Below are 23,848 nucleotides of genomic sequence, written 5' to 3' on the forward strand. Positions count from 1 at the left end.
CCTTTTGCAGCCCTCACTGAGGCAGGAACAGCAGATTGTTTCCAGGATGCTAGATCCCTTACCAATTCCCTGAAAGCTTGTGCCACTGCAGGGATTCATCCCCCCACCCTGAGTATCTTGGCTGGTGATTATTACTTGCCAATTAAGAACCAGAATTTCAGAGGTCCTAATCTCCTGGGAGAGCTTCAGTCATCCTCCTTCCTAGCATTGCCATTCCCCAGACCCAAACTCAAAGAGTGAATAGCATGATTCGTGTTAGCCACCAGGCCCCTACTTGAGCAGCTTTGCACTCAGTCTTTATGACTTCCAGTTTCAAGGCCACTGCTCACCTGTACAGTCCTATGATCTCCCTAGTCTTCACATCTCCCCCTTCTCCCCAATACAGTTCTTTCAGTCCCTGGATGAATCACACATTAAATTAGTCTCTGCCCTATCCCCTTCCTTGTGTGTTTGCACACTACCTACATAGATTTATATAGGTAAATTATAATCTCCTAATGGTAGTGACTAATCCATTGCACTTTCACATTGGAAAGCACACCAGAGACAAAACCACTGATTTTTCTTCCATCTATAAAGCACTCTTTACCACTCAAATGTCCCATCAGTTATAGTTATCTACCAGAGACCACAGGATCATTGAGGGTGGCTCAAGCTCCCAGCCTGATAGCTCAGAGGAGCAATCCACTTACCGAGCTGCTTCTCATTAGCTCCACCAATTCACGTGCTTGGGATGACATATTGCTATAGAGAGAGGAGAGAAGCATTTTAGATTTATGCTCTGAAAGCACATCATCTTCCTGCTCTCCCACTCCTCCTTTCAGGAAACCTTAGGAACAGCAGAAATCAGTACAGGGAAAGCAATGCCTCAAAAGGGAGAGCAAACAAACAGGGACTAAGAGCAGCAGCAGCTGCACAAGTGAATAATCTGACCTGAAAGGGCTTTAGCTAGGATGGCTGCCAAGTGGCAGGCAACTGGGATGAATATTTCCCATTTCAGAATTCACTTAAATGCATTTTGTTTGGAGAAAAACACTTAACCCTAGATGCACAGAGACATTTAGTTGCATAACTCCCTTTGAAATCCAGTGAGAGAGTTTGATGCTTACACATAAGCTAGGCACCTAAACAGCTTTCTTGACCTGGCCTTAAATTCCCATGGCTTGTCTCAGAGCTGGAGGACATCACTTACACTGTGGAATTGCCAGGCTGGAGAGTCCCAGCCCGTCTCCGAGCCGGATGCAACATCCATGGAGTGAACCACAAACCATGTCAAGGTACCAGGTGGAAACCTGATATACTAGCATGAGACTGTACTTGATCTAACAAGCCCTGCCTCTCTCCAGCAGCTACACAGATGTGACTACATTGTTTGCACTCCCAGAACCATACTGATTGCCCTGAGTCTTTGCTCGATACATCCATGAAGTATTTCACAACCACACAAGCTTTGCTAGCTACCCTGAAACTCTCTTGCGGTAAATGTAATGACAGTTAAGGCTGTCACACAAAGTCTTGGAAACAAACTCCATGAGTATCCACAGAGCAGGTACAGCATATGCAATATATACTCTCATGTATTTTGGCTCTCAAACTAGAGGAGTTTTTCTTCAAGAGAAGAAAGAAATTAATTCCCAACCGCTCATTCTGTTCTTCTGCTTTGCACCGCAAACAGGGGTAGTTTTTAATGCAATTAGGGTAGCAGTAGGCTTCTATTTGATAATTTGAGGAGCATGTCCCAGAAATCAAGGAATAACTATAAAATGATCATGAATTTTGTCTGATTATAGACATGGCCTGACAATGAATGAGGGACCTGCATACCAAAGGCTGGGTAGAAAAAGGAACTGATAGAATTAGAAACATATTATCATTAAGGCATTGTCTTGGAAGTTCTGGGCAAAAAGTCAGATGAAGAAAGGAAGTTTCTCTCTGTCTCTAATTTAGAAAATGATGCAAAGAAATCCCCCAAATATTGAATTAAAAAACAACAGTCAAACCACAGAAACATGCATAGTACAAGGAGATCATCAGTATTAACTCGACCTTAACATGCAGCTCAAAGCTAATCTGCCAGGCCATCGGTTCTCACCCCTCTTTGCCCTTCCTTGGTTACGATTATGCTTACAGTGCTTTGGCGCCTCCCTTCGCTGCATTGAATCCAGCCGTTTCCTTAGTGTTGCCAGTGGAGAAGCCAAAGAGGTTTGGATTGAATTTTTTCAAGATATCTTAAAAGGAGGAGAAGACATGATGTTTAGCCATCCACAGCACAACAAACAGTATTGCTTCCCACAGAAGTGCAAGCCAATCTTGTGGTGAAAATACAGGCTTGGTTTTCCCCTGATTCACTGTGACCTTAAGTAAGCTATGGACACACCTGCCTTGGAGGCTCCAGATACTGTCCAAACTTAGGTGTTGCAACTATTTCTCTCAGTGGTCTCCCAGAAGCCAGGGTCTGGCAGACCTGGAAAGTTACGTGTCTCAAGAAACTCGCCATTCTTGAATATGAGTGCCAGAGTGATCACAGCTACTTCCATTAATACTTCCCTTAATTTAGATGCTCTGAATATGGAGATCTGCCTCCCGCTTCTTCAGCTACCTGTGTTTGTTGCAAAGAAGTGAAGTTTTATTCACATTTAGAGATTTCACCCTCAGTGGGGAAGCATGATGTCTGATGGCTACTGTGTCTGTAACGCTGTCTGAAGCCTCTTTATAGAGTCATATTTACAATGCTGCATACATAAAAAAGTGCCTTTTATTCTTCTTTAGACACAGACGTGTGCGGTACAAGACAAAGCGTAATGAATTTTATTACCAACTATGACAGGTATTGTCAGACTGCTTCACAGCATGAATCGCATACATATAGATGAACTGTTGTGAACCAAGTGCCCTCTAATTTATGGTCACACTGACCACTTGCAGTTTCCATGGCAACTACAGCAACTGGTTACACAGAACACTAGGACAAGAAATTTATAGTATTTTTAGATTTTTTCAGTGCAATTTAGCAACTTGAAATCACTGGGAGGAACCATAACCTTGTCAACAGCCTTCTCTAGATGGACCACTAATTGCTTCACAACCCTTCATTTGCTCACAGCCATTACAATCACTCGTTGGAAAGCACAGAACAAAATAAAGGAGGGGCAGATCTGCCATGAACTTCTATCACCTTCAGCACATTTGCTCCTCACCAGTCCTGTCAAAAGGATGTTACAATCACATGCAGATCCTGTAGTGCAGAGGAGCTGAATCAGGTTTATAGCTAATAAGGTCAGTCTGTGTTGCAGCTGTGACTCAGATGAACTGCTTGTATCCATAACAGACAGGCATCCCCCACTGTTCACAAGGAAAGCATGATCATTTCCAGATGTCTCCTAGCATCTGCCTGGATTGCTCTCAGAGTAATACATGCCTTTCCCTTTTCTCATGTTGGTTTTCCAGGATACTCACTGGGTAAAGTAGTCTGAGTCTCCAGGGTCCCGTCACCTCCAATACTACAAAGGGAAAGAGCAGAAGCACTAAGTAAGACTAATCCTGCAACCATCTGTCTTATTGTCACCATATGTTGTTGCTGTAGCAGCCAAGGAAGGAAAAAAAAAGAAGCCTTGAACAGGACTGAGAAGATAAACTACAACACAAGTAGGAATTCAGGGAAAGTACCGAAAGGAGATTTTAGATTAAATCAAACTGCTAAGACAGATGCTATGACTATAGCCTAGCAGTAGAAAATGCTGGCAGAAATACCTTTCTCATATACACATGCTGGGATGTCCATCATCAAAAAACAACCACCCCTCTCCCCCCCCCCCAGCATATTTCCTTACTAAAGTTGCTCCATGTGACCTTGCTGCAACTGTACTTGTGTGCATAGAAGAGAGAGTGCAGTAAATGCCCATTAACTACCTATTTAGGATCCTGCAATATAGACTATAAAAAAAGTCTCTGCTTCTACCATTTAAAGCTTGTCTATGTGTCTGTGTGCACAGCCAATACCTTCCTATACCAACTCTATCAGCCTCTCCTAAACATACCTATCCCTGCATATACATGGGTGGGAGGGAGAAAAAGGATCAAGGAAAGAATGTATACATGCATGTGCTTTTCTACATACTTCTGCCCATATAAAGCAGGCAGTTTCCTTCCACTCTGTCATGGACATTGAGGTTTGCACCCACCCAGACATATATCGTCTTTGACCACTTTGCAATTGCCTTCAAACAAACTTAGTCATGAAACACATGGGACAAATTTTTTTGAATATACATGTAGTGCTCTCACCATGTTCAGGCCAATCCACATTTGTATTCATAATCTCTATCATTAGATATGGCAGTAGATAATCACAGTATCAGGAATGTTTTGAATCATCTCCAGGGGGACCAGCAGGAGGCTGAAAACTCACTCATATTAATAACCTAATACTGCCAGACTGGGGCACAGGACTACACTGGCAGCAGTCAAATCTGGTCAAGAATCACTCCCTTTCTCTTCCAGTCTTGACAAGCAGATCTTCTTTCCTCTCTTCCTTCCTCTGCCAATCTTTATCCAGCAATACTTGCTCTTAACCTCCTAACCACACATTTACTCCTTCTAGGGAGGCATTGCTCTGTAGGAGTAGGATTTAGTTACTACAACTGTGGCAGCAAACCCTTATTTGGGACACCTCATTCTCATCTTCTCAAGTATGTGACTACACCACCAGGTGACTCACACTTCTAACTGTGTCTGTAGATAAAAATACCAGAGCATTTTTACCTCCAGGAAAGTCCCCTGCAGTCTCCTTGTGGGTCTGTTGCTTGGGCTCCTACTGCAGTCTGGAAAGGATGGGAAGAATTGTTTATAAAATACTAGATGAAAAAAATGCTGCAAGCTGAAGTAAGACAGACATAGTGATTTCAAAGTGCTGAAAGCATTTCATTAACATCACTCTGCACCCAGCTAAGCTTTTCAAGTATTCCTTTGGGACTTAAATGCTCCATACCCTGATTCACCGACATACTTGGCCCCCTAGGCAACCCTATGTCTCCTATGGTTCAAATTCATGGGCTTCTCCTCCTATGCAAGAGCAGCTCATCTAGATAATAGACCATGGGGCATCAGAGGAGATGCAGTCCAACCACAGGGCATCAGACCACAAGATCAAGAAGATACAGCTTTGGAATTACTACTCTAATAAAGTTACTTCAGCAACCCAAGGGGACTCAGATTAATATCAACAGCTTTGTATTTTGGGGGGATTTTTCTGATGGAAAATGCTTCATTCTGGCATTTTCGAAAGAAAGCTGATTTGAGAGAGACTTTATAATCCGGGGGGGGGGGGGGGGGGGGGAACCACTGATGAAGAATTCCCAGCCAGTTTTAGCTGTAAATAAATCAGTAGAGGAGCTGTTTTTTAATCTTCCACAGAAACAAGTCTTTGGTTTAAAATCCACTTTTCTCTGCTGGACCTAGTTTCCTAGTCTAGCACACAGACTTGATGAGATATAGGCAGGATTTTTTTTTTTGCCAATACAGATAAGCGTGTTGGCAAATCTATTGCTTTCACTGTGCACTGGTGCTGAGAAGTCAAAAACAGACGCATTCCAGCCAGTGGCATGACTAAATTGCTCGATGTTTCATTAATCTCCAACTGCATCTAGACTGAGAATAGTCTTCCTGCAGTGTGAACTTAAATAACTTTTCTTTTAATAAAGAAAAGCTATCAGAACAAAATAGATAGGTGATGGATTTGAGCAACTCAAGGGCTCACAGGAAAGAGATAGGATTTTTTTTTTTTTTAAACCTCTAGCAAGGTCAGCACACTGACATGCATTCAGGCCAGTAATCATGAAAATGGGTTCTTCCGGAGCTTTATAGTTTATTAGTGGTTTCACTTCATTTCGTTCTCTTCAAAAAGCCACAGTGCAAATTCAGCTGTAAACACTGACTGCATTCAGGGCTCTTGTGGGACCTGTTAATTTCCACCCCCAGTCAGTAGCACTAAATCCCTTAACAAAAACCCCAGTCACATTGCAGTGGCAAGTACCAGTTGCAACTGGCAAGAACAGCATGAAAAACTGCAGCCATGTGTCACCCAGAGTGGTCTCACTCAGCTGTTGAGACAAGGACCTCAAACATCAGATTCTGTGGCCCTTGTGACTATGGCACTCTCGGATGTTTCATGTGCTAAGAGAGTGAAAATTTAGAAAAGACGTGTGCACTTGCAGGAGGAAGTCAAGCAATTAATTTTAAGAGTCATGGCAACAATAGGAAGGAGGCTTACAGGGTCATTGCTGAGGTCTTCTAAGAAAAGCTCAAAGCTCAGCAGGGGGCAAAGCCAGGATTATCTCAGGTCATGCAAAATCAGTTATCAGAGCTAACAAGGAGGTGAAGACATGCACACCTGCCTGTAGAGAAGCCTGATCATTTGAGGGCCTCGGTCCCCTCAATTTCCTCTGAACCCTACAGGAGCTGAAGCTGCTAGAACTAGCACTGGTTTTGCTCAGGAATTACAATTCATCAGAACTGTTGACACCAAGATTTGCTTTCATCCCATGCCAGAACAATTCTGTACTGCTGTGCAATTCTGGAACTTCTTCCTCAAAGAAAGTCAGTGCAGATCTGCAGTATTCCCTGCTATTCTTTTTCACTGCCTTTCTTTTCTGTGCCTATTCTTTTTCATTTCAGTTCTTGGTACATGAAATATATCAGAGTTTTAATTGGAAGGTGCCTAACCCAGGAAACAACATTTGAAAGCAAAATTCTGAAATACTGAATATCAGAAATTACCTTAAATGAGGAACACTCCATTTTGCAGTCAGTTATTTCCACAGGAATTTTCATCAACATTTCTCATTGTATGAAAACTGCCAATTGTTTGTTTTTGATTTTATGTCAGAAAAGACTATTCCTTCAAGACAGACACTCCTCTTTTCAAAAACATATGAAAGAAACCTCTGTTCAATACAGAATGTGATCGCATTTCTGCTTTGGCCTGAGTTATTCATTACTGATTTACACAATTGCCAGTATCACTCACATCCCTTCAGGCTAGCTATTTCTTTTGCAAAGGGACACAGGTGGATGAGTTTTGCTATGCCAAGTCAAAGCAATTTGCTTTCTATCTGATGATGCCTGACTTGACAACAGATGGAAAATGACGATTGTTTTTTTTCCATTTCAAACCTGGGAATACAGCAGTACTCACAGTCAGGGAATCCCCCAGTGCTCCTATGACTTTGATGTCAACAGGTCGCAGCTCATGTACTAAAATAGAGTAGGAAAAAAAAAAAGGCAGAATTATTGATAACTGACACAAAATGCTGCTCATCAAAATAAAGATCCAAAACTTCAGTTCCAACCCGATGATATTTTTACAGACTTTTAGGGAGAATAAGCCTAAAAAAGTTCTATCCATCAGCTAAGCAAGAGGCATAAACTCTTGCAACTTGCTTGCAATAATATCCTCAACTAACAAGAAAATAAATGGACCTTAAAACAGCTTTCCACATGTCACCTTAGGAAGGAATGAAAACAGATTAGATACATTTAGAGATGCATACTTTCATTCTCTTTTAATTGGTTTTAAGGTTTGGACCATAGATCAATACTTCCCATTAGCTGTATTCCTGCAAAGCATTCCAACTATGCACAGCGCACCTACTGCGCTGCTTATCATAGCAGGTTCACCAGGCAGGTCAAACTTGCTGAGCCACTAACTTGCCTAGGAGATTTTAATCATGTTGCTGTATGATCACATGTATCCACAGAGAACACACCTGCTGGGCTGCAGAACTTGCTGCATATGGCAAGACAGACTTTCTTGCTATGCTGCTAAATGTGTCAGCCTTTATTGTTTCCTTTCCATCTAGGATTTACAGTTTCAAGATCTTACTGTTTTTAAAAATAAAAGGAGAAATCTTTCCTATTTGTGATTTTAGCTTACAAGTTCTTTCTCACCTGATGTTGGGACAGATCTGGATGGAGTCTGTTCGGAACACAACAGGTCACTGCCCCAATTCTGAAGTGACAAATAACGAGACTGGTCACTTTATGGTTAGAAGACTATATGGAATATTTATGTAGTTGAATTGCACAATTAAAAGCAAAACAAAATCAAGATGTATATTCTAGTTTGGTGCTACGTAGCTCAGCAGTCTTTCCCTTTTCTTTGTGTAATGCTGTCCAAATATTGTCTTTGGTGAAATCTTCTAGCTAAAACATACCATTTTCCAAAGTCAAACATTTCATCTAGATATATCACTTCTGACAAAGTTTCTTAAGGAGAATAATTTTTCCCCTCTTTTCAGCCTGGAGATTTTGTCCTTGACTTAGGAGGTGGGGGCTCCAGGCTTGAAGTCCTGCTCTGATCTGAAGAGACCTCAGATTTAAAAAACAAGCAACAATAAAAAACAAGAAAACTCTCTGCAAAGCTATATTATTATTATTTTCCACATATCTTGCTAGAAAACTCTTCTTTACCTGGAAATTTTCAAAAATGCCTTGCTTTCACTTAATATAAAAATTTTAAAAAATTTTGAAGCCTCAGAAGTTTCAGATAAACAGAGCTGTCAGCCTCTAATCAGCTTCAGTAACTATAATTTACTATATATTTGCAAACGATATCATAGGTTGTATATTTACTCTGCCAATGATGAAACTGAGTCAATCAAGCACTGCAGAAACATCCTGGTTCACTCACAGAGGCAGCTGACGAATGTACTACCTATGTTCTTTCATAATGACAGCAACAATATTAGCTGAAAACGTAATAAGGCAAAAATTGTAAACATTGCAATGGGCAGTTCCCTGTAAGAGCAGAGATATCTGCTCATTCTGATCTCAGAGCTGACCCTGCTTCAAGCCGGAGGTTGGACTAGGGATCTCCTGAGGTCCCTTCCAACCTGAATTATTCTATGATTGCATGATTTGATCATTCAGACAGAAGTTACACAGACCAATGATCTTAGGAAGTATGAGAGTCTCATGAGGTTAGCACTAAAAGAAAAAAAAAAAAAAGCCAAAAAGGTTCTCATGTATAACACAATGTAAGAGGCTGTACAATCAGCCATCTAGTTAAAAGCTGCTTCAAGAGGCTAGAATGGCCAGCTAGGCTTATTTTTAGATGAGAGAAGAAACTCCTCCTTTACTGTCTACTGTCTCTCTCCTTTATCATTTTTACCGAATCTCAACAACAGTTTTTAAAGTGCAGGAATTACCCATTAAAAATATAACTCCTGCCTACAGATAAAAATCCCACTTGAACATTGCAAACTATGGCTTGCTGAAAGAATACTAGCTGTAGCTCTTCATAACCCTCAAGGTATATAGAGGATTTCATAATTTTGCTAGGCATTGAAGACCCTCAGTGTGCCCAGCTAGTCTAGGCCATTTTGACAGCCATCTCCAGCTACTTTTACCAAAAAAAAAAAAAAAAAAAAAGGGCATCCGTTTGCAGGAATTCTGCATGCCTGCAGCCATTTATCATGAGCAAGTTGCTGCCCTTTTCTTCAAGTTTTATGCAAGGTTTGTTTCTACAGTTTATTTTATCTCCCCTGTGCTAGTTGCTCAGTCATGATGGAAAGTGAAAGCCTCCTTTTGAGACTGGATCCCTGCCAGTGGACCCCTACTGCTTCCTTTGCTGCTGGAAACGTGTCCAACACATACAGGTGACTGCCCTCTACAGGCTAAGCTTACTTGACTGCATGGAAGTAGGACGCAAACTTCCCCAAATTGTGGGGGGGCTCATGGTCCTAAATCCTCTTCCCCCTGTTATGAGCACCTTACCTTTTGATATAGTGGTGCATCCCACATGACTTACTGTTGAGCACAGTTTTGATGAAATTGCACCAATTGACATAATTGATTTTATATGGCTTGTAGGAAAAAGAAGAGTTTAACAGGAAGATATGCAATGTAAGAGAGACTTCCATGTTTGAAAATTGGTAATAAGTTACCTCATTTAAAAACTCAGGATGACATGCAAACAGTCACTACACAGGGACAGCTTTGCACAGTTTCTATAAAATCAAGCAAAAGATGCAACAAGTACCTCAGCTGGCCTGTTAGTGGGATCCACAGGTGAGTGTGTGTAGTTGCTATTCTTGTAAGTTCCCAGGAAGGGTGTGTTCTGGTGAAAGAAGAAAAAAAAAAGAGAGAAATAGAGATTAGGCAATGAACACATGGCACAGCCCAAACCAAGTGACACTAAGATAGGATGCTACCAAAAAAAATGGCATAATTGCTAATTGCCTAAGCTGAAAAATGGGGATCTAGTTTTTGAAACTATGCTCGTCCTTGAAATTCAGAAGTGAGATTTTTGTTCAGCACATTATAGTAAAAATGACATGTGCCAGACATTCAGATCCTGACTAGCAGTCTAACATTCCCCTCTCTTAGCTCTTCCACAAGTTACTTTGACTTGATTAGATGTCTAGTCCTTCCAAAGACACCACCCTGATGTAAAGCCCAGAGAAACCTGGGCAGATCTGCCTGCATCAGAAGAGGAGAAAGGAATATTGAATCCCGCACTACTCACTTTTTCCCCAAAGAACGGCTGTACAAATTGCATGGTTATTTCTGTCCCCTACTCCTGCAACATAAATTCATGGAGATATGTACATTTTATAGGCTAAAAGTCTTCACTGGGATGCCCACTGATCTCAGACAAGAACAATTCCAGTAACTGCATGAGGAGGTGTTACAAAATACTAGAATCAGAAAGCATATTTAATTGACTGGAAGTGCCTCTGACCCTTTATTTATAGGTTTTTATCCTACTTTAAGTTGTCTCAATACAAATAATTTTTCTTGGCCCTATGGACCCTTACAGTCTGGCACAGTCGATATTTTCATGGACATGAACACCTCAAGTATGAGTTTAAAACTGTTGTGAGAAACTATGGGAACAAGGGATGGAATTTGTGGATGTCAGAATCTGAAATCATTTACTACTCCCTTTAGTAACAGAAAAGGCAGAATTCCCTGGAAACAGCCAATTCTGTTGCTTTGTACTTTTATTTTATAGTCTTTACCTCAGAGCCTTCTGAATAGGGAAAGGTACGGTGATTACTATCAATGACTTTTTCAAAGCACTGTGGGCATACCATTTCTGAAAATAATGGTTATATATTCTTTGCAAGGGATATAAAACTTTGTGGCTAATTCTCAGCAGCACCAGCATCTTTGAATGGGATTGGATGAAAGGAAAGAAATATGAAAATCCACATTATTTGGCACTGAAGAAGTTGATAAGTTAATTTAAGCTCCCTGGAAAAATTACAGAGTGAAATAAAGTAGGATTAATTTAAGTGAATCTGAGAACTTTTGAAACATGCTGATTAATAACTCAGCAAATCTCCCTTTTCCCACAGAATGGACATGATATGGACAAAATCCCCTTGTATGACCTAAAAGACCATCTTCAGATCTGAGAGCATAGCTCTACACCCTAGTCTGTTCAGTTCTTTGGGATATTCATTGAAGAAAGGGAGTCAATTACCATCATCTGCCATGGTCATTTCCACATGCTGATATCTAGCAACTACACTTCAAATTCAGCAGTTTTGATTTATAAATGTAGAAGCAGTTTCCACAGAGTCCAAAGCATCTCAGTTATGGATGAGGATAGGAAACCCAACCTACCACTAACTCAAGATAGAACAGATGCTGGGATTTTCAGAGCTGCTATCATGCCCCAAACCTATTGATTCTAATTGGAAAGATCACTCAGAATATTCCGTTATTTGCATCTTGAGCTGCCTCAGTACTAAAAAATGTAGCAAAACAAAATCTCTGCTACAACTGAAAACACACAAATCAGCATGCTATCAATTGGTATTAACTGCACAGTTAAAGACCAAGCAACACCTGAGCACCTGTTCACACAGAGTTAATCAGAGAGTGAAAATTTTCAACAGACTTGTTCCCGACATACCCAGTCCCTGCTCTCTGCAGCAAGCACAAGCACAGGCAGCTGATACCTGGCTTCCACAGTGTGGGAATATTTACCTGAGTTGGACAGCTGAGGGTAATGTCAGCCATGAAGTCAAAGGAGTCTGTTTTCTGGCCTACAGGTTGGAACTAGAAAGGAAGACAAAAGAAATTATCTTGTAGCTGTGTCTTCTCATCTTACATTCATATAACAATTCTAATCCAAAAGAATCTAAATACACCTTTCAAATTTATATAAAGCTGCCTGTATTTACAGATCTTGATTCACCCAAGACTGAGATGCATCTGCTTCTCAGAAAGAACATGACAACTGTAAAATAAAACAGCAACTCTAGAAAGAAGTTTAAAATGGGAAGTGGAAAACTACACTGCATCAGTTTAAACTCCAGGAGGATTTTGGCAGGCATATGCAATTCCTCTGGAATTATGCCAGAATACAAGGTCATAAACTATCTTCTCCTGCACAAAAGAAGATACTAAGAGTCCCTCAATTTTTATAGCTAAGCTGCATGAGGCCATCTCCAACAAGAGGTGGTCTATACGCAGAAAATTAAAACAAATTTATTTAGAGGTACTGCTTGACTGCAGGCAATCATGTTAGCTGTTAAGACAATACACTCAAACATATAGAAGTTACCATCCAGGATCTGAGATACTATCTCTGTCTGCCTGCACGCTCCTACTGCACTGCAACGCTAAGAAAATGGGTTTGCTTAAGCAACCTTTAACTTAACAACTCATTTTTATTGAGTTTTATTCATGTTCAAAGGTAGTGAATTAAAGCCACTTTAATTCCTAATGAGGAAACCTACAAGGTTTTAAAACAATTTAAGCAATCCATTTTAAATTGGCATATGCAGTTAGGATTCTTTTTTGGTGGTTCCCCCAAATAAGTCCATAGAAACATCATCTCTACTAAATATTATCCTACCTTTAGTGACAATCGGTGAAATAAACTGGAAGTTACTCAGCTGAAATCCCTAGAGGCTCAGATGATGCACTTACACCACCCCTCCCCACACACTTGCAGAAGCAAGAGCTTCTAGGTTGAGATCAGTTCTAAATTTGAAGGCATCTGACTAGTAAACTAGGAACATAAGCACTGGGAGCTCATCAACAAGATCCAGAGTTATCCAGGCCTTCATTGCAATGTTTATTACATAAATAATTACATAGATAATTGTAGGGGTAGCCAGTTATAGCTAAAGACTGTATTATGTGCCATGCATGTCACCTTACCATAGCATTCCAGAGAGCCCTGGCAAGCTGAGAATGACCTTTCTGACTTGCATGGAAACAGTCAGGTGAAAAATAGGAGACATCTGGATGCCCATCCTGAAAACGAAAACATAAAGGACATCTGAGTGCAGAAGAATCCACATAGCTCCAACTTTGGGTTGCTGAGGTCAAACCAGAGCTGCTAATGGAAGCTGCATGCTATATGTATTTGATGCTGCAATGCAGAAAGTCTCTTGATTATCTGGTGATACAAAGTATACTGCAGCAGGTCCACTAGCTGTTAGAAATGCTTAACCTCTGTGTGCCTAGAAGCTCAGGTTCTTTGATGTGCAGATCCACATAGAAATAACAAAAAACAGGATTTTGAGCTTGGTGGTTAGTCTCTCTCAAGGTTCGCCAATAAGGATAGGTTCTTCTCCTTGACACATCATCAGAGCTGCTCCACAGGCAACACTATGCTGTGCAGTGCCTTCACATGGTAACAAGCGTATTACTGATGATGTACCAGAAGGAACAGAATCCATCCCATTTCTCACAGCTGTGTCAGTTCTGCAAGTCTGAAAGAAGTAAAAAGCAAATAAAATGCTTTTGAGTGAAGGCAGCCAAAATGACTGAATACACCAACACAGTGTCCTTCTGAGCACAGCTGTACTTTAGTACAGACACTGGAACATCTGAAGGAAACAGAGTGTGGAAATTTAAAAATCTTGGCTTTCATGCGAGTCTACTGAGATGAGAAAGACTAGATTACAGATGATTGAAACCTTTTTTTCAGAGCATTCCTTCCTCAAAGCTTGAGCAGGTTTTGATCCAGTATGTTTTGGCTAGCTCATTAGAGGTCTACCACCAAAATTTGGATCCATATTTGATCTTCTGCCAAGTTTAGAGGCAGAATTTTCTGTTCGGGAACAACTGAATTTTGTGCAAGGTATTAAAAAAAAAAAAAAAAACTTTCTTAAAATCTGAAAGAATGATTGTGAGATTAAAGAGTTCAGAGATTTTTCTCCTCCTATTTTTGTTTCTGTGTTCTTTTCCTCTGTACCAAAACCCATGGAAATGAATTATCGCAACAACTAACACAAATAAATAAATAAATAAAAGCCTATTTTTCTGTATTCAGCCAGTTTTGACATTTAAGAGTTTTGTCTAGCATCTGAACTTTTCAAACTTATCACAAGCTATTTCCAGGATCACCCTGATCCAATGATACCAGAGCCATATCTGCTGCTCACAAGTTTTTTTGTCCCATCTGCTACTAGTCCCACCTGAAGTCAGGAACTGCAGATGTGTGAGAATTAGCACATGGGGTTTCAGTTTCAGAGAAGGTTTGGGTCACTTCCTAGATTTATAGTTTGCTGGGACTTGCCATACAAGGAACTGAAGTACATTCTAGTTGCCACTGACAGGGAAAAGGGCTCACTGCATAAAACTACTACCTCCATTAGATCTTGTGTAAACTTCTCTTTCTGAACAGGCACAGAAGAATTGGTTAGGGGACATGAAAAGGAGGTGATGTTGTCGTCTCCAGTGAGCACCTATGTTGCTTTAAGAGCTGTAACTTAATATCTTTGTCTTTATTAATCATTTTATATTTTCAGAAAGAAAAATATTTACATATCCTTGAAAACAGACAGAGAACAATCTCTTAATTCAAGTTTTGATTAATTTTTCAAAGCAGTAATTCATATTGACAGCACAATATGTAAAACAAAGAACTGATAACCAAAGAAGTCTAATAATCTGTTATACCAAAAATCAACAAGTTCTGATAAAAAAGAATAAAACATGACGAGCTGAAACTATTTTGCACATCAACTTTAAAGGCTAGATACTTGCACTTAGTCCTTTACATGCAGGCAAGTGTCTCCAGACCATACCTGATGAAGAGGAATCTTGGGATTTTGGAGGAAAGGCTGGACTACCACTGTGAAATTTTCATGGGTGTCATATCTGCCAGACTCCACCAGTTTCTGAATACCAAGCTGCAAGAAACAAAAATGACTCATGATAACCCATCGACATTTTTCTTTGAGAATGCAGGTATCAGTAGGAAGCTTTGTTTTTAACTGAAATACCCAGGGAGACTGACAAAAAGGTGAGCCTTTGCAAAGTGGCTGGGAAGGCTTGAACACACTACTGCAACTGGTTTTGGGGGGACCGGATTTTGTTAACTAAAACCCCACCTATCCATCTGTACTAGGGAACAGAATTTTGCTGAACAGCTTGGCTGCTGTCATATAGTATTTTGAATAACATCAAATTACCTCCTGGATAGCTCACAGGGCCCATTTGGGTAACACATTGCTATGATTTGCAATAAACAGACAGGTTGCTGGGTATTCAAGAGCTCACCTCAACTAAAAGCAAAGTGACTGCACCACTCCTGATAAACGTACCTGGTAAGCTCTGGTAGCTTCTCTCACCATTGTTACATTTTGTGAGTTTTCTTCTCCTAGAAGGACACAACTACACAGGTAACTGGGGGAGAAGTTAGAGGAGTAAACAGAAATAGAGACTGTTAAAACCTGAGAATGCAGAAGTCACCCTTTGCCACCCAAAGCCCTATAACACGGGAGCAACAAGGAAATCTACACTCTAGTGTTTCTGTGAAAGTGTCCGATGGTCCTTGCCATCTTTCAACATTACAAGTTGAATTAGTCTTATTTTCTGCCTCACATGAGTGATGCTACTCTAATATTGGTTTAGTTTCACCCCCAGGCATATTGAGGTGATGATCACTCTACTGTACCAGTTTATGTCCCATTCATTGTATCCAGGCATCCAAAGACCCTTTGGCCTGACAGAGGTGCATGCCATTCCCCCTGGAACTAGTAAACAGGTCTTTGAAATTTACTGGCTGCATTACCCCTGAGCCTTTCCAGGCAACCACTCCTTCTGCATTCCTGAGACACAGAACATGCCCCTGTCTAGAGGGTTAGCAAAGAAAGCAAACCACCCATCTCAGTAAAGCCTCTAACCAGGAGAAACTTGCCTACTCTGCAAATACTTCCCATTTCCTCAAAAGGCCTGAAAATCCAGATGCTTGTGGACTTCAACCCACTTTGAGGAACCCTGTATCAATAACTTCAACCCAAGCCCACTGAGGTCTACCTTACATATCACAGGAAGCCCTACAGTTCTAGACCTAGACACTTCACACAGAGGGTCTCTTGGCCTAAGTGTCCTAATCTTTAAGGCACAGGCATCTATACTCTAACCTTAGAAAGAGAAGCCCAGCTCACTACAAACTACTCTAGTGTGGCAAATTCTGTTCCCTTGAGACCTGTAAGACCACAGCAGCCCTAACCCAGAGAAATCTATTTGTTCAAACACTAAATGAAGATTATTAGGTGAGCCGAGCTTCCCTAAAACTAATGGTATGTGGAGTGCTAACTAGTGTCTCTACTCTGAGGTTAGAAAAATGGAATGGCCTCAACTGTTGTAACATGCTTGAAGGTCAAACAGCCCCATAATACTTTCAGCCAGAAAGGGAATGATGACCTACAAATCAAATCCACCCCTATCTTAACCAAAGTCCAAGGAACTATTACACAAATCCTGATTTAACTAGCGTAAGAACGTGATCCTAATCTGACCTGGAAGGGAATCCAGCAGCCCAAATCAAAGCATAGTTCCATAAGGGTAAGCTACCTTTAATACAACCCTGCCTCAAGTCTAAACTTGTTACCCCAAACCTTGAGCAAAAGGTTAAGCCTGTTACCTCACTCTTTTTGATCATACCAGGCCCAACCTTCATTCTTTTGCCAGGGGACTTTACCACTTTGCTCATGTTAAATGTTGTCCTGTGCACTGCCTTAGTCCACATCTTTGGAGTCACAGTGAGATCTGTAGCTTCCAAAATCTTAGACGCAATTTAGACCACTGACTTCTAACAAGCCTGGTTCTACCCCTAACCCTTATAAGCCCTCTCAGACCCAAATGAAATCCTCATGCAGCTAGCTCCTCTCCAGCCCCAGCCCTAAATCCCATGCAAGCTCTACTACCTCTGATGCAAGCTCTAGATAGACATGTTCTAATCTCTCTGATCCTGACCTAAGGAGCCTCACCACCTTCCACCCTTATCCTAACTCAAGTATAACCATAGTCCAGGCATCTAAAACTTCTGCTACCTTAATCATAGCCCAGGGTGCCCTATCTGATCCAGCCGTAACATCAGGAGTCCTTACGCGTCTCAGCTAGGAAACCCAATCTACTATTTAGCACAAGCAACTCCACTCTCCAGAGCCATAAACTTTGCCAAAGAACATCTTTGAGCCACTGTACCAAACCTGGTCCGGAGTTGCTTACACTCTGTAACCACAAATTAGTATAAGGAGCTGCCTGAAATACCTGTAGAAACAATACTTGTTCTTGGGAGCCTTTTAAGTGAAAGACAAGATAGGCAGCCCCATCAGGCAGGATGGTGTCAGCACTGGATGGGATGTCCATAGGACTCTAATGCTATCTTTGAACATCAGGTCAAATGATGAGACAAATGGAACAAAAATGTGCTTTATCATCATAGACAGTAAGTTTAGGTGCAAAAGGAAGTAAAACAAGCCTTACTCTGCCAAGTAAGTGGGGCACTGAACTTGAGTATCCACAAAAAACTGCCTCAGAGGGAGAAGGTCCATTACTTCAACCAGATTCACTAGAGCTTTTGGAACCTGAAAGGAAAGTCAGACCTTAGCTTAGAAGGAACTGGCTAGGTGGTCTTAAATGCATTTATTTTATATCACGAAGTCCAGCCACTCCTTTCCCTTTTCTTTTCTGCCTTGTTGAGAAAAAAAAACAACTTCTCCAACCCAGCTGTTGATCCTTACCCAGTCCCATGGTCCAGTATTCCTGTCTGTCATTTCAGACAGCATCTCACTACCCTCAGGTAGACAAGACAAAAGAAAATGTTTTTATGGAAATTAATAGAGTACATTTGGTACCAGAATGGAAGGAACAACAAAAGCTGGCACCAACAGTTATATACCAGTAAAAGCTAGAATGCCGGGACAGTTTCACAGCACTTGCCTGCTCATGCAGAATATCAAGGGTTTCTTGAATTCGTGTGGTGAAATTTACAGCTGAGTAATGATCCTGGTAAAAAGAGAAGAAAAGGGTTTACTGCTAATGGAGACAAGACATTTGAGTAGTGAGGATGGAGACTCACATTAATGCACTTCTTCTGTGCCACAGCAGTATGTTCAGTGGAATGTTCTTGTTCCTTTCTAGAGACCAGGAACTTTAAACCTATCAGTTAATCTAAAATGTACAAAGACTCAGTTAATTTAGGGTTTAAAATAAACCCTCTTGAATAGCAGCATGTTAAACCTGAATCCGCTGCGTCCTTCATGTGAGGATGGAGGAAGGAACCTAATATGTTTGCGTGTGAAAAACATAAACCAAGTAGACATAGGCAGGACCACAGTCAACTGATAAGCTCTCAAAGTTAGGTGAAATCATTACTAGTCAAGGACATAGCTATAAATATAGCTATAATTAATATTTGGCGGCAGCAGCAAAGACACCTATCAAGGTTCCTGCAAAAGCAGAAAATTCCCCAAGCGCAAGGGGTGCAGGGGAACTGAAAGTGCTCACAAGTTCAGAAGTTAGTGTATTAAAAGTGAAAGAGTAAGAGCTGGCAGAGGAAGGTGGTCTCTCCTCACCACCTGCCTACTCAGCTCCCATGATCTCTTCAAGGCAACCCTCAAGATAGTCCAAAGAAGCATCAAAAGATACTGAGCACCACAGCAACTTCCCCTATATACACCTCACCTGTTCCTAGCACCTCCCTGCACTGAGTTATGGGGTGATGACAAACATTGCTGGGTTGGACTGAAGGTGGTTCAAAGTAGTATAATTCCTTTTTGGGTGTCTAATTGCTGGCAACAGAGTTACCATATCAGAGGAGTGAAGCTCTTCTTCCCTTTGGCCCTTCCACTTTTTGCTCATGGTCATAAAAGAGAGTAAAGATGACAGTGGTTCCTATCCCAGTGAGCCAGAGAGAACACAGACTTCCTAACTCTGCTGCTGGTGACTGTTACTACATCAGGGCACTGTCAGCAGCACCCCCATCAAAACATACAGCAGCACATACAATTCATGATCGTTCCTGTTAAAGGCTCTAAGGATTCATGGATTTCCCTTAAAGTGTTTCTACTCTGACATCACAGTCCCACTATTGTTTTAGTTAACCATTTCTACTACTCACAGGGTCTTTGCAATAGTTGCACAGATCATTGCCTCCAATATGCACCGTTATGATCTTCCAGTCAGCATTGAAGTCAATTCTCTATGTAACAAAGAAGAAAATAATGAGCCCAATTTTCTTTGACTGGTATGTACATGGTATTTTTGAAGATGGATCTATCATGGGAAGTAACACCTGTTTCTTTTCATGTTGTAAGATTAAAGTCCCAGACAACTTACAGGATCAGTTTTCATTAATCTCAGGAGAGTTCTTGCTTGATCTGGTAATTGCCTGTGAAGAAGGACAATCAGTGAGTGAAAGAAACACCCTTAGGGAGAGGTCAAAATTATGCTCTTCAGACACCTTAAATACTATGCATTTTCAGATATCAGAAGAGTCAAGAGAGAGACACTACAATTCTCATTTTGCAGTTATCAAATTACATGTTTGCATCTTTGCGGGAAGTAAACATCAAATTGATTGATACAGATCGCATGCAAGTTCAGTAATTAGTCTGGAACCAAAAGTTTAGCTTCTTATTACAGTGTTTAGCACCTAAAACAGCTGAAATGCCAGACACTGCACAGCATCTTGTTTGTTCGCAGACGGTCTGATTAGAACTGGGCTGCTATCAACCTATTCCTTGTGCACCAAAACACCAAAGGAATCATATGTCCCAATATTTAACGGACCTCCTGAGCAAGTTTGTGCACATACCACTCTGTGCTCATTCCCCTGGTTTCTGTAGCTTGCGCCCAGAGTCAACACTTAAATTTTCAATTGTGTACTAACAGCCTTGTGTACTCTACCTTTCTAAGCTAATTAAAAAGTCCAAGCAACTTTCAAGATTACTCAGACAAGTTGACAGCCTTGCTGTTTTGCAATAGCCATTTAAGCACTCTCTCTCTCTCTTTCATGTATATACACACATACATAACTGCAACTGCCATGAATTTTGAGTTACCTAGACTGAACACTTCAATCTTGTTCCACTGCTCTGACACATCGATCCTCAAATATGCTTAAAGAACATGATTGGAAAGCTTTGGCCCTCCAGGCAGTTCTGTAGTCTGAGATGAGCTGCATCGCTCTCCCAGCTCTTGTTAGAAACACTTCACTGACTGTATATAATTTCTGGAAGTACATCAGCTGACATTAAGCATGACACACTTGTTTTGTATAGTAACCAGAGCTCAGCTCTCCTTTGCAATGCTGTATTTACTGTAGAAGCAGGAGATATTTCCCACCACCTCCCTCCAACTGAATATTGATCTAACACTAACATAAGTGTATTTACTGGGGAATGAGCCCTGACACACATCTACTTGTGACACAGACACTGTATGAATCTAGTAGTTCTGTTCACTCTTGCCTTTGTCCAAAGTCATAACCTACTTATTTATATCCCAAAGCTATCACAGGCCACAAGCTGTAAGGATTTTCCTTCTGTTCTCACTGTGGAAGCCCCTAAGTTATGGCACTGACTTTGGTATTCATCCAGAGGAAAACACCACTTATTGAGTAGACAGCCTGCAACACCTTAGATTTCTCATGCAGTCGTTGAACTGCTGATGCATCCCCAGCCAACAGTCAATAAGATCTAACAATATCCTGAATGAAGCAGCATCAATAACTTTCCATTCTTGAGCTGCAGTCTCCAAAAAATTTACATCTTGATCAACAGAAACATTCTGCTAATGGGAAACACACTGATATTCACAGTTCCTGTCACCTGTTCTCTCTTCCGAGCCTTCAATTCTTCACCTCATGTTTTCAAGTGAAATCAGAGCTGTCAAAAAGACTGTACACTTCAGCAATATGCTTTAGCTACGTGCTTAACTCCAGCATGTACTTAAGCACTTTGGCAATGAGAGGAAAGGGGATAGGCTTAAGAATATTTTGCCGAAAAAGGTCTGGACTCCTACATCGCCATCAAGTTCACTAAGCATCTCTTCAAGGCAACCACTGATTTCATCTTCGTAAACCCCCACATCTGGTTTTTAAAAGCCGATAAGGTTGCAGAACTACTTGGTTTCAGCAAGTGCCCAGCACCTCTGGAAAACAGTTTCCATATTGGTACCCAAAAATAAAACAGACCAGGTAACAGTTCTGAAATATCAGCATTAGATGCTTTCATTCATGGAGTATTTTTGCCCTCTGGATAATAGAAAAAAAGGAATATTTTTGGCTGATGAAGAATAAACCCTGGATTACACTATCACTCCAGGGCCAAGTATCTAAAGCTGGAGAAACATTTCCTCTCTCCCTTATGTTGCAACAGTTTTAAATAATTTTACTAGGAGACATGTAACTCCTCAGATACATCAAGAACCACAAAAGGACAGGAAAGAATCTCAAAAAAGGCATCTCAAGTTCAGGGATGTTACTGAAGTAGTTTACTCTGAGACACTGAACTTCTTTTCTTTACTCTTGCACACCTTTCTACAGAGAGGTAACAAATAGAGAAACAACAGAAGACTAGCAGGAATCATGAAGAACTGTCTTCATCCCATTGCTAAATATTTACAAAATAAAAAGGTGGCTGCAGAAGTCAAGACAGCTCTACCTCTTCATGCTTATCTAGTCCAGCTGGATTGAAAGGGAAAAGACTAATCAGTATGGATGAAAAAGACAGTTGTCCTTTGAACTAACATCCATCAATTCATTTCAAATGGCTACCAAATAACTATCTAATATTAATGCCTTGGTTGCTACTGATACGGACGGCATTCATATTGATGACTTAAAAGGAAATATTATCCTGTTTCAATCCTTCTCCCCCTCCAAACAGCCTCTTTAGGCTTTAACTGATGCAAAATGCAAGGCAGCCACCTATCTCATTCTTTCCTGTAACAAACAAAAGCTGAAGTTAATCTGGATATATGCTCCATATAGCAGTCTGTTCATGAATTCTCATGAATGGCTGAATCAGAGCCATAATCCATGCATGTATTTCACTGACACAAACAGAAACAAATTCAGTCACCACTATGAAATGAAATTCCTGCTCTCAGGTATGGGACGCTGTATGATACTTCAGGGCATCTAGCAGACTATTTCTGTCCAGAAAAATAAGCATTTACTGAGAATACTGGTATGAGTCAGAAGTTACTCAAGGCCTGCAGGAGAACCATAAGTAATACCTGATAAATCCTAACTGACATCGCTTAGATGCAGCAAACTCAAAGACCTCACTTGGCTTCTGGATTTCACTTTCAAGAGCTCTTTGGAAATCAAGAGGATTTTTTTTTTAAACAAAAAAAAAAAGGGGGGGGGGGATCTGGGTATTATCAACTAACAGTGTCAAATCCAAGCATGGTCTGCCAGGTCCTCTGCCCAAACTGTGACTGAATCTCAGCAACCATATGTTTTGTTAATTAAACTGCACTGATTCAGTAGGAAGCCAGGAATTTCTAGGATAAGAGTATATCAAAGTTCAACTCATACAGCCTCCCAGGTGTGATTAAAAGTAAAGGGCCAAATGCAGATGACTGCAAGACATTACAGCCCCAATAAACTGGCAGAACTGGCTGCAACTGCACCAGGTCTGCAGTGCACCAAAACTCAGATGTGACTATCAGCAATTCTTTCTTCAGATTCCAGACTGTGACTATTTTTTTCTCTCTGTCAATCTTGCTTGCCTATCCAGATGCCTGAGGCCAGAATTATGGAAGGTTTCATTGAGTTTTTCTCCTAGTAATTCTTTACCAACTCACTACATGCTCATTTTCCTAAAACATCCCTGCTCTCAAAGATTTATAGAGAGATAGATAGATAAATGGATGAATGTTAAAGACAAAGAGTAGAAACCATCACCACCAGTTTCTGTCAATTTCTTGCTTGTGGAGCACATAACCAGGACTGCTGGTTTCATTTGAAAGTTCAGCTAAGCCAGTTTTCACCACCAACTAGACTGGTTTTGCCTGCTGCTCAGAGCAAGTTATGACAGCACATGAGACAGTTGGAAGGGAATTAGATGAAGCATCCACCACCTGAAAGGTAAAACAAAAAGCTACATACTCAGCCTCTGCTTCAGGGACTGCCTGGTTAAGGAATGCGCCTGATTCATTCGCACGCCCTGTCCCAGTTGAATAGCCCACGATCTTAGCATTGAACTCTCGAATGATGTCTGAAAAAGAAGGATGGCAATGAAAGGAAAATGACCTTATCTGTTTCCTGCCTCTTGGGACCAACACACACGAGCACTGCCACATTTTTGCCTTCAGACAACACAGTACAGTTGCTACAGTCTCCATTCATCCACCAAGCAGAGGCGAGAGGAGCAACCAGCTGGCAGCGGCTCAGATAGCACTGGGTCAACTTGCGTGCCCTGTACTGTCACCAGAGGATAAGAAGATCAGAATTTAGAATTTTATTGTATGCAGCTATCCTACTTGTTATAGTGGATAAAGCCTGAACTAAAACCCTCACAGTCACCTGATGGGGACTTGTGAAGCGAGTCTGAAGGGGGTGTCAGCCCTGTAGTAGCTA

The 23,848-nt window shown here is 41.0% G+C and overlaps 1 protein-coding gene across 1 annotated transcript in view; it reads right to left on the minus strand.

Moving 5' to 3' along the window:
- The window catches only part of PLB1 (phospholipase B1), an 83,552-nt gene that overhangs the window by 12,454 nt on the left and 47,250 nt on the right, over window positions 1-23,848 (minus strand). The window contains exons 35-50 of the mRNA XM_013943815.2: window positions 23,378-23,486; window positions 19,597-19,648; window positions 19,379-19,459; window positions 18,199-18,264; window positions 17,743-17,843; window positions 15,573-15,654; window positions 15,054-15,158; window positions 13,177-13,272; window positions 11,995-12,066; window positions 10,037-10,114; window positions 7,945-8,005; window positions 7,193-7,251; window positions 4,762-4,820; window positions 3,457-3,500; window positions 2,129-2,228; window positions 693-744 (exon numbers count right to left, since the gene is read on the minus strand). Of these exons, the coding sequence (XP_013799269.2) occupies window positions 693-744; window positions 2,129-2,228; window positions 3,457-3,500; window positions 4,762-4,820; window positions 7,193-7,251; window positions 7,945-8,005; window positions 10,037-10,114; window positions 11,995-12,066; window positions 13,177-13,272; window positions 15,054-15,158; window positions 15,573-15,654; window positions 17,743-17,843; window positions 18,199-18,264; window positions 19,379-19,459; window positions 19,597-19,648; window positions 23,378-23,486 (1,217 nt within the window). The remainder of the gene's footprint in view (window positions 1-692; window positions 745-2,128; window positions 2,229-3,456; window positions 3,501-4,761; window positions 4,821-7,192; window positions 7,252-7,944; window positions 8,006-10,036; window positions 10,115-11,994; window positions 12,067-13,176; window positions 13,273-15,053; window positions 15,159-15,572; window positions 15,655-17,742; window positions 17,844-18,198; window positions 18,265-19,378; window positions 19,460-19,596; window positions 19,649-23,377; window positions 23,487-23,848) is intronic.

The sequence above is a fragment of the Apteryx mantelli genome, chromosome 3, assembly GCF_036417845.1.
Source record: "Apteryx mantelli isolate bAptMan1 chromosome 3, bAptMan1.hap1, whole genome shotgun sequence".
In the NCBI taxonomy this organism is placed as follows: domain Eukaryota; kingdom Metazoa; phylum Chordata; class Aves; order Apterygiformes; family Apterygidae; genus Apteryx; species Apteryx mantelli.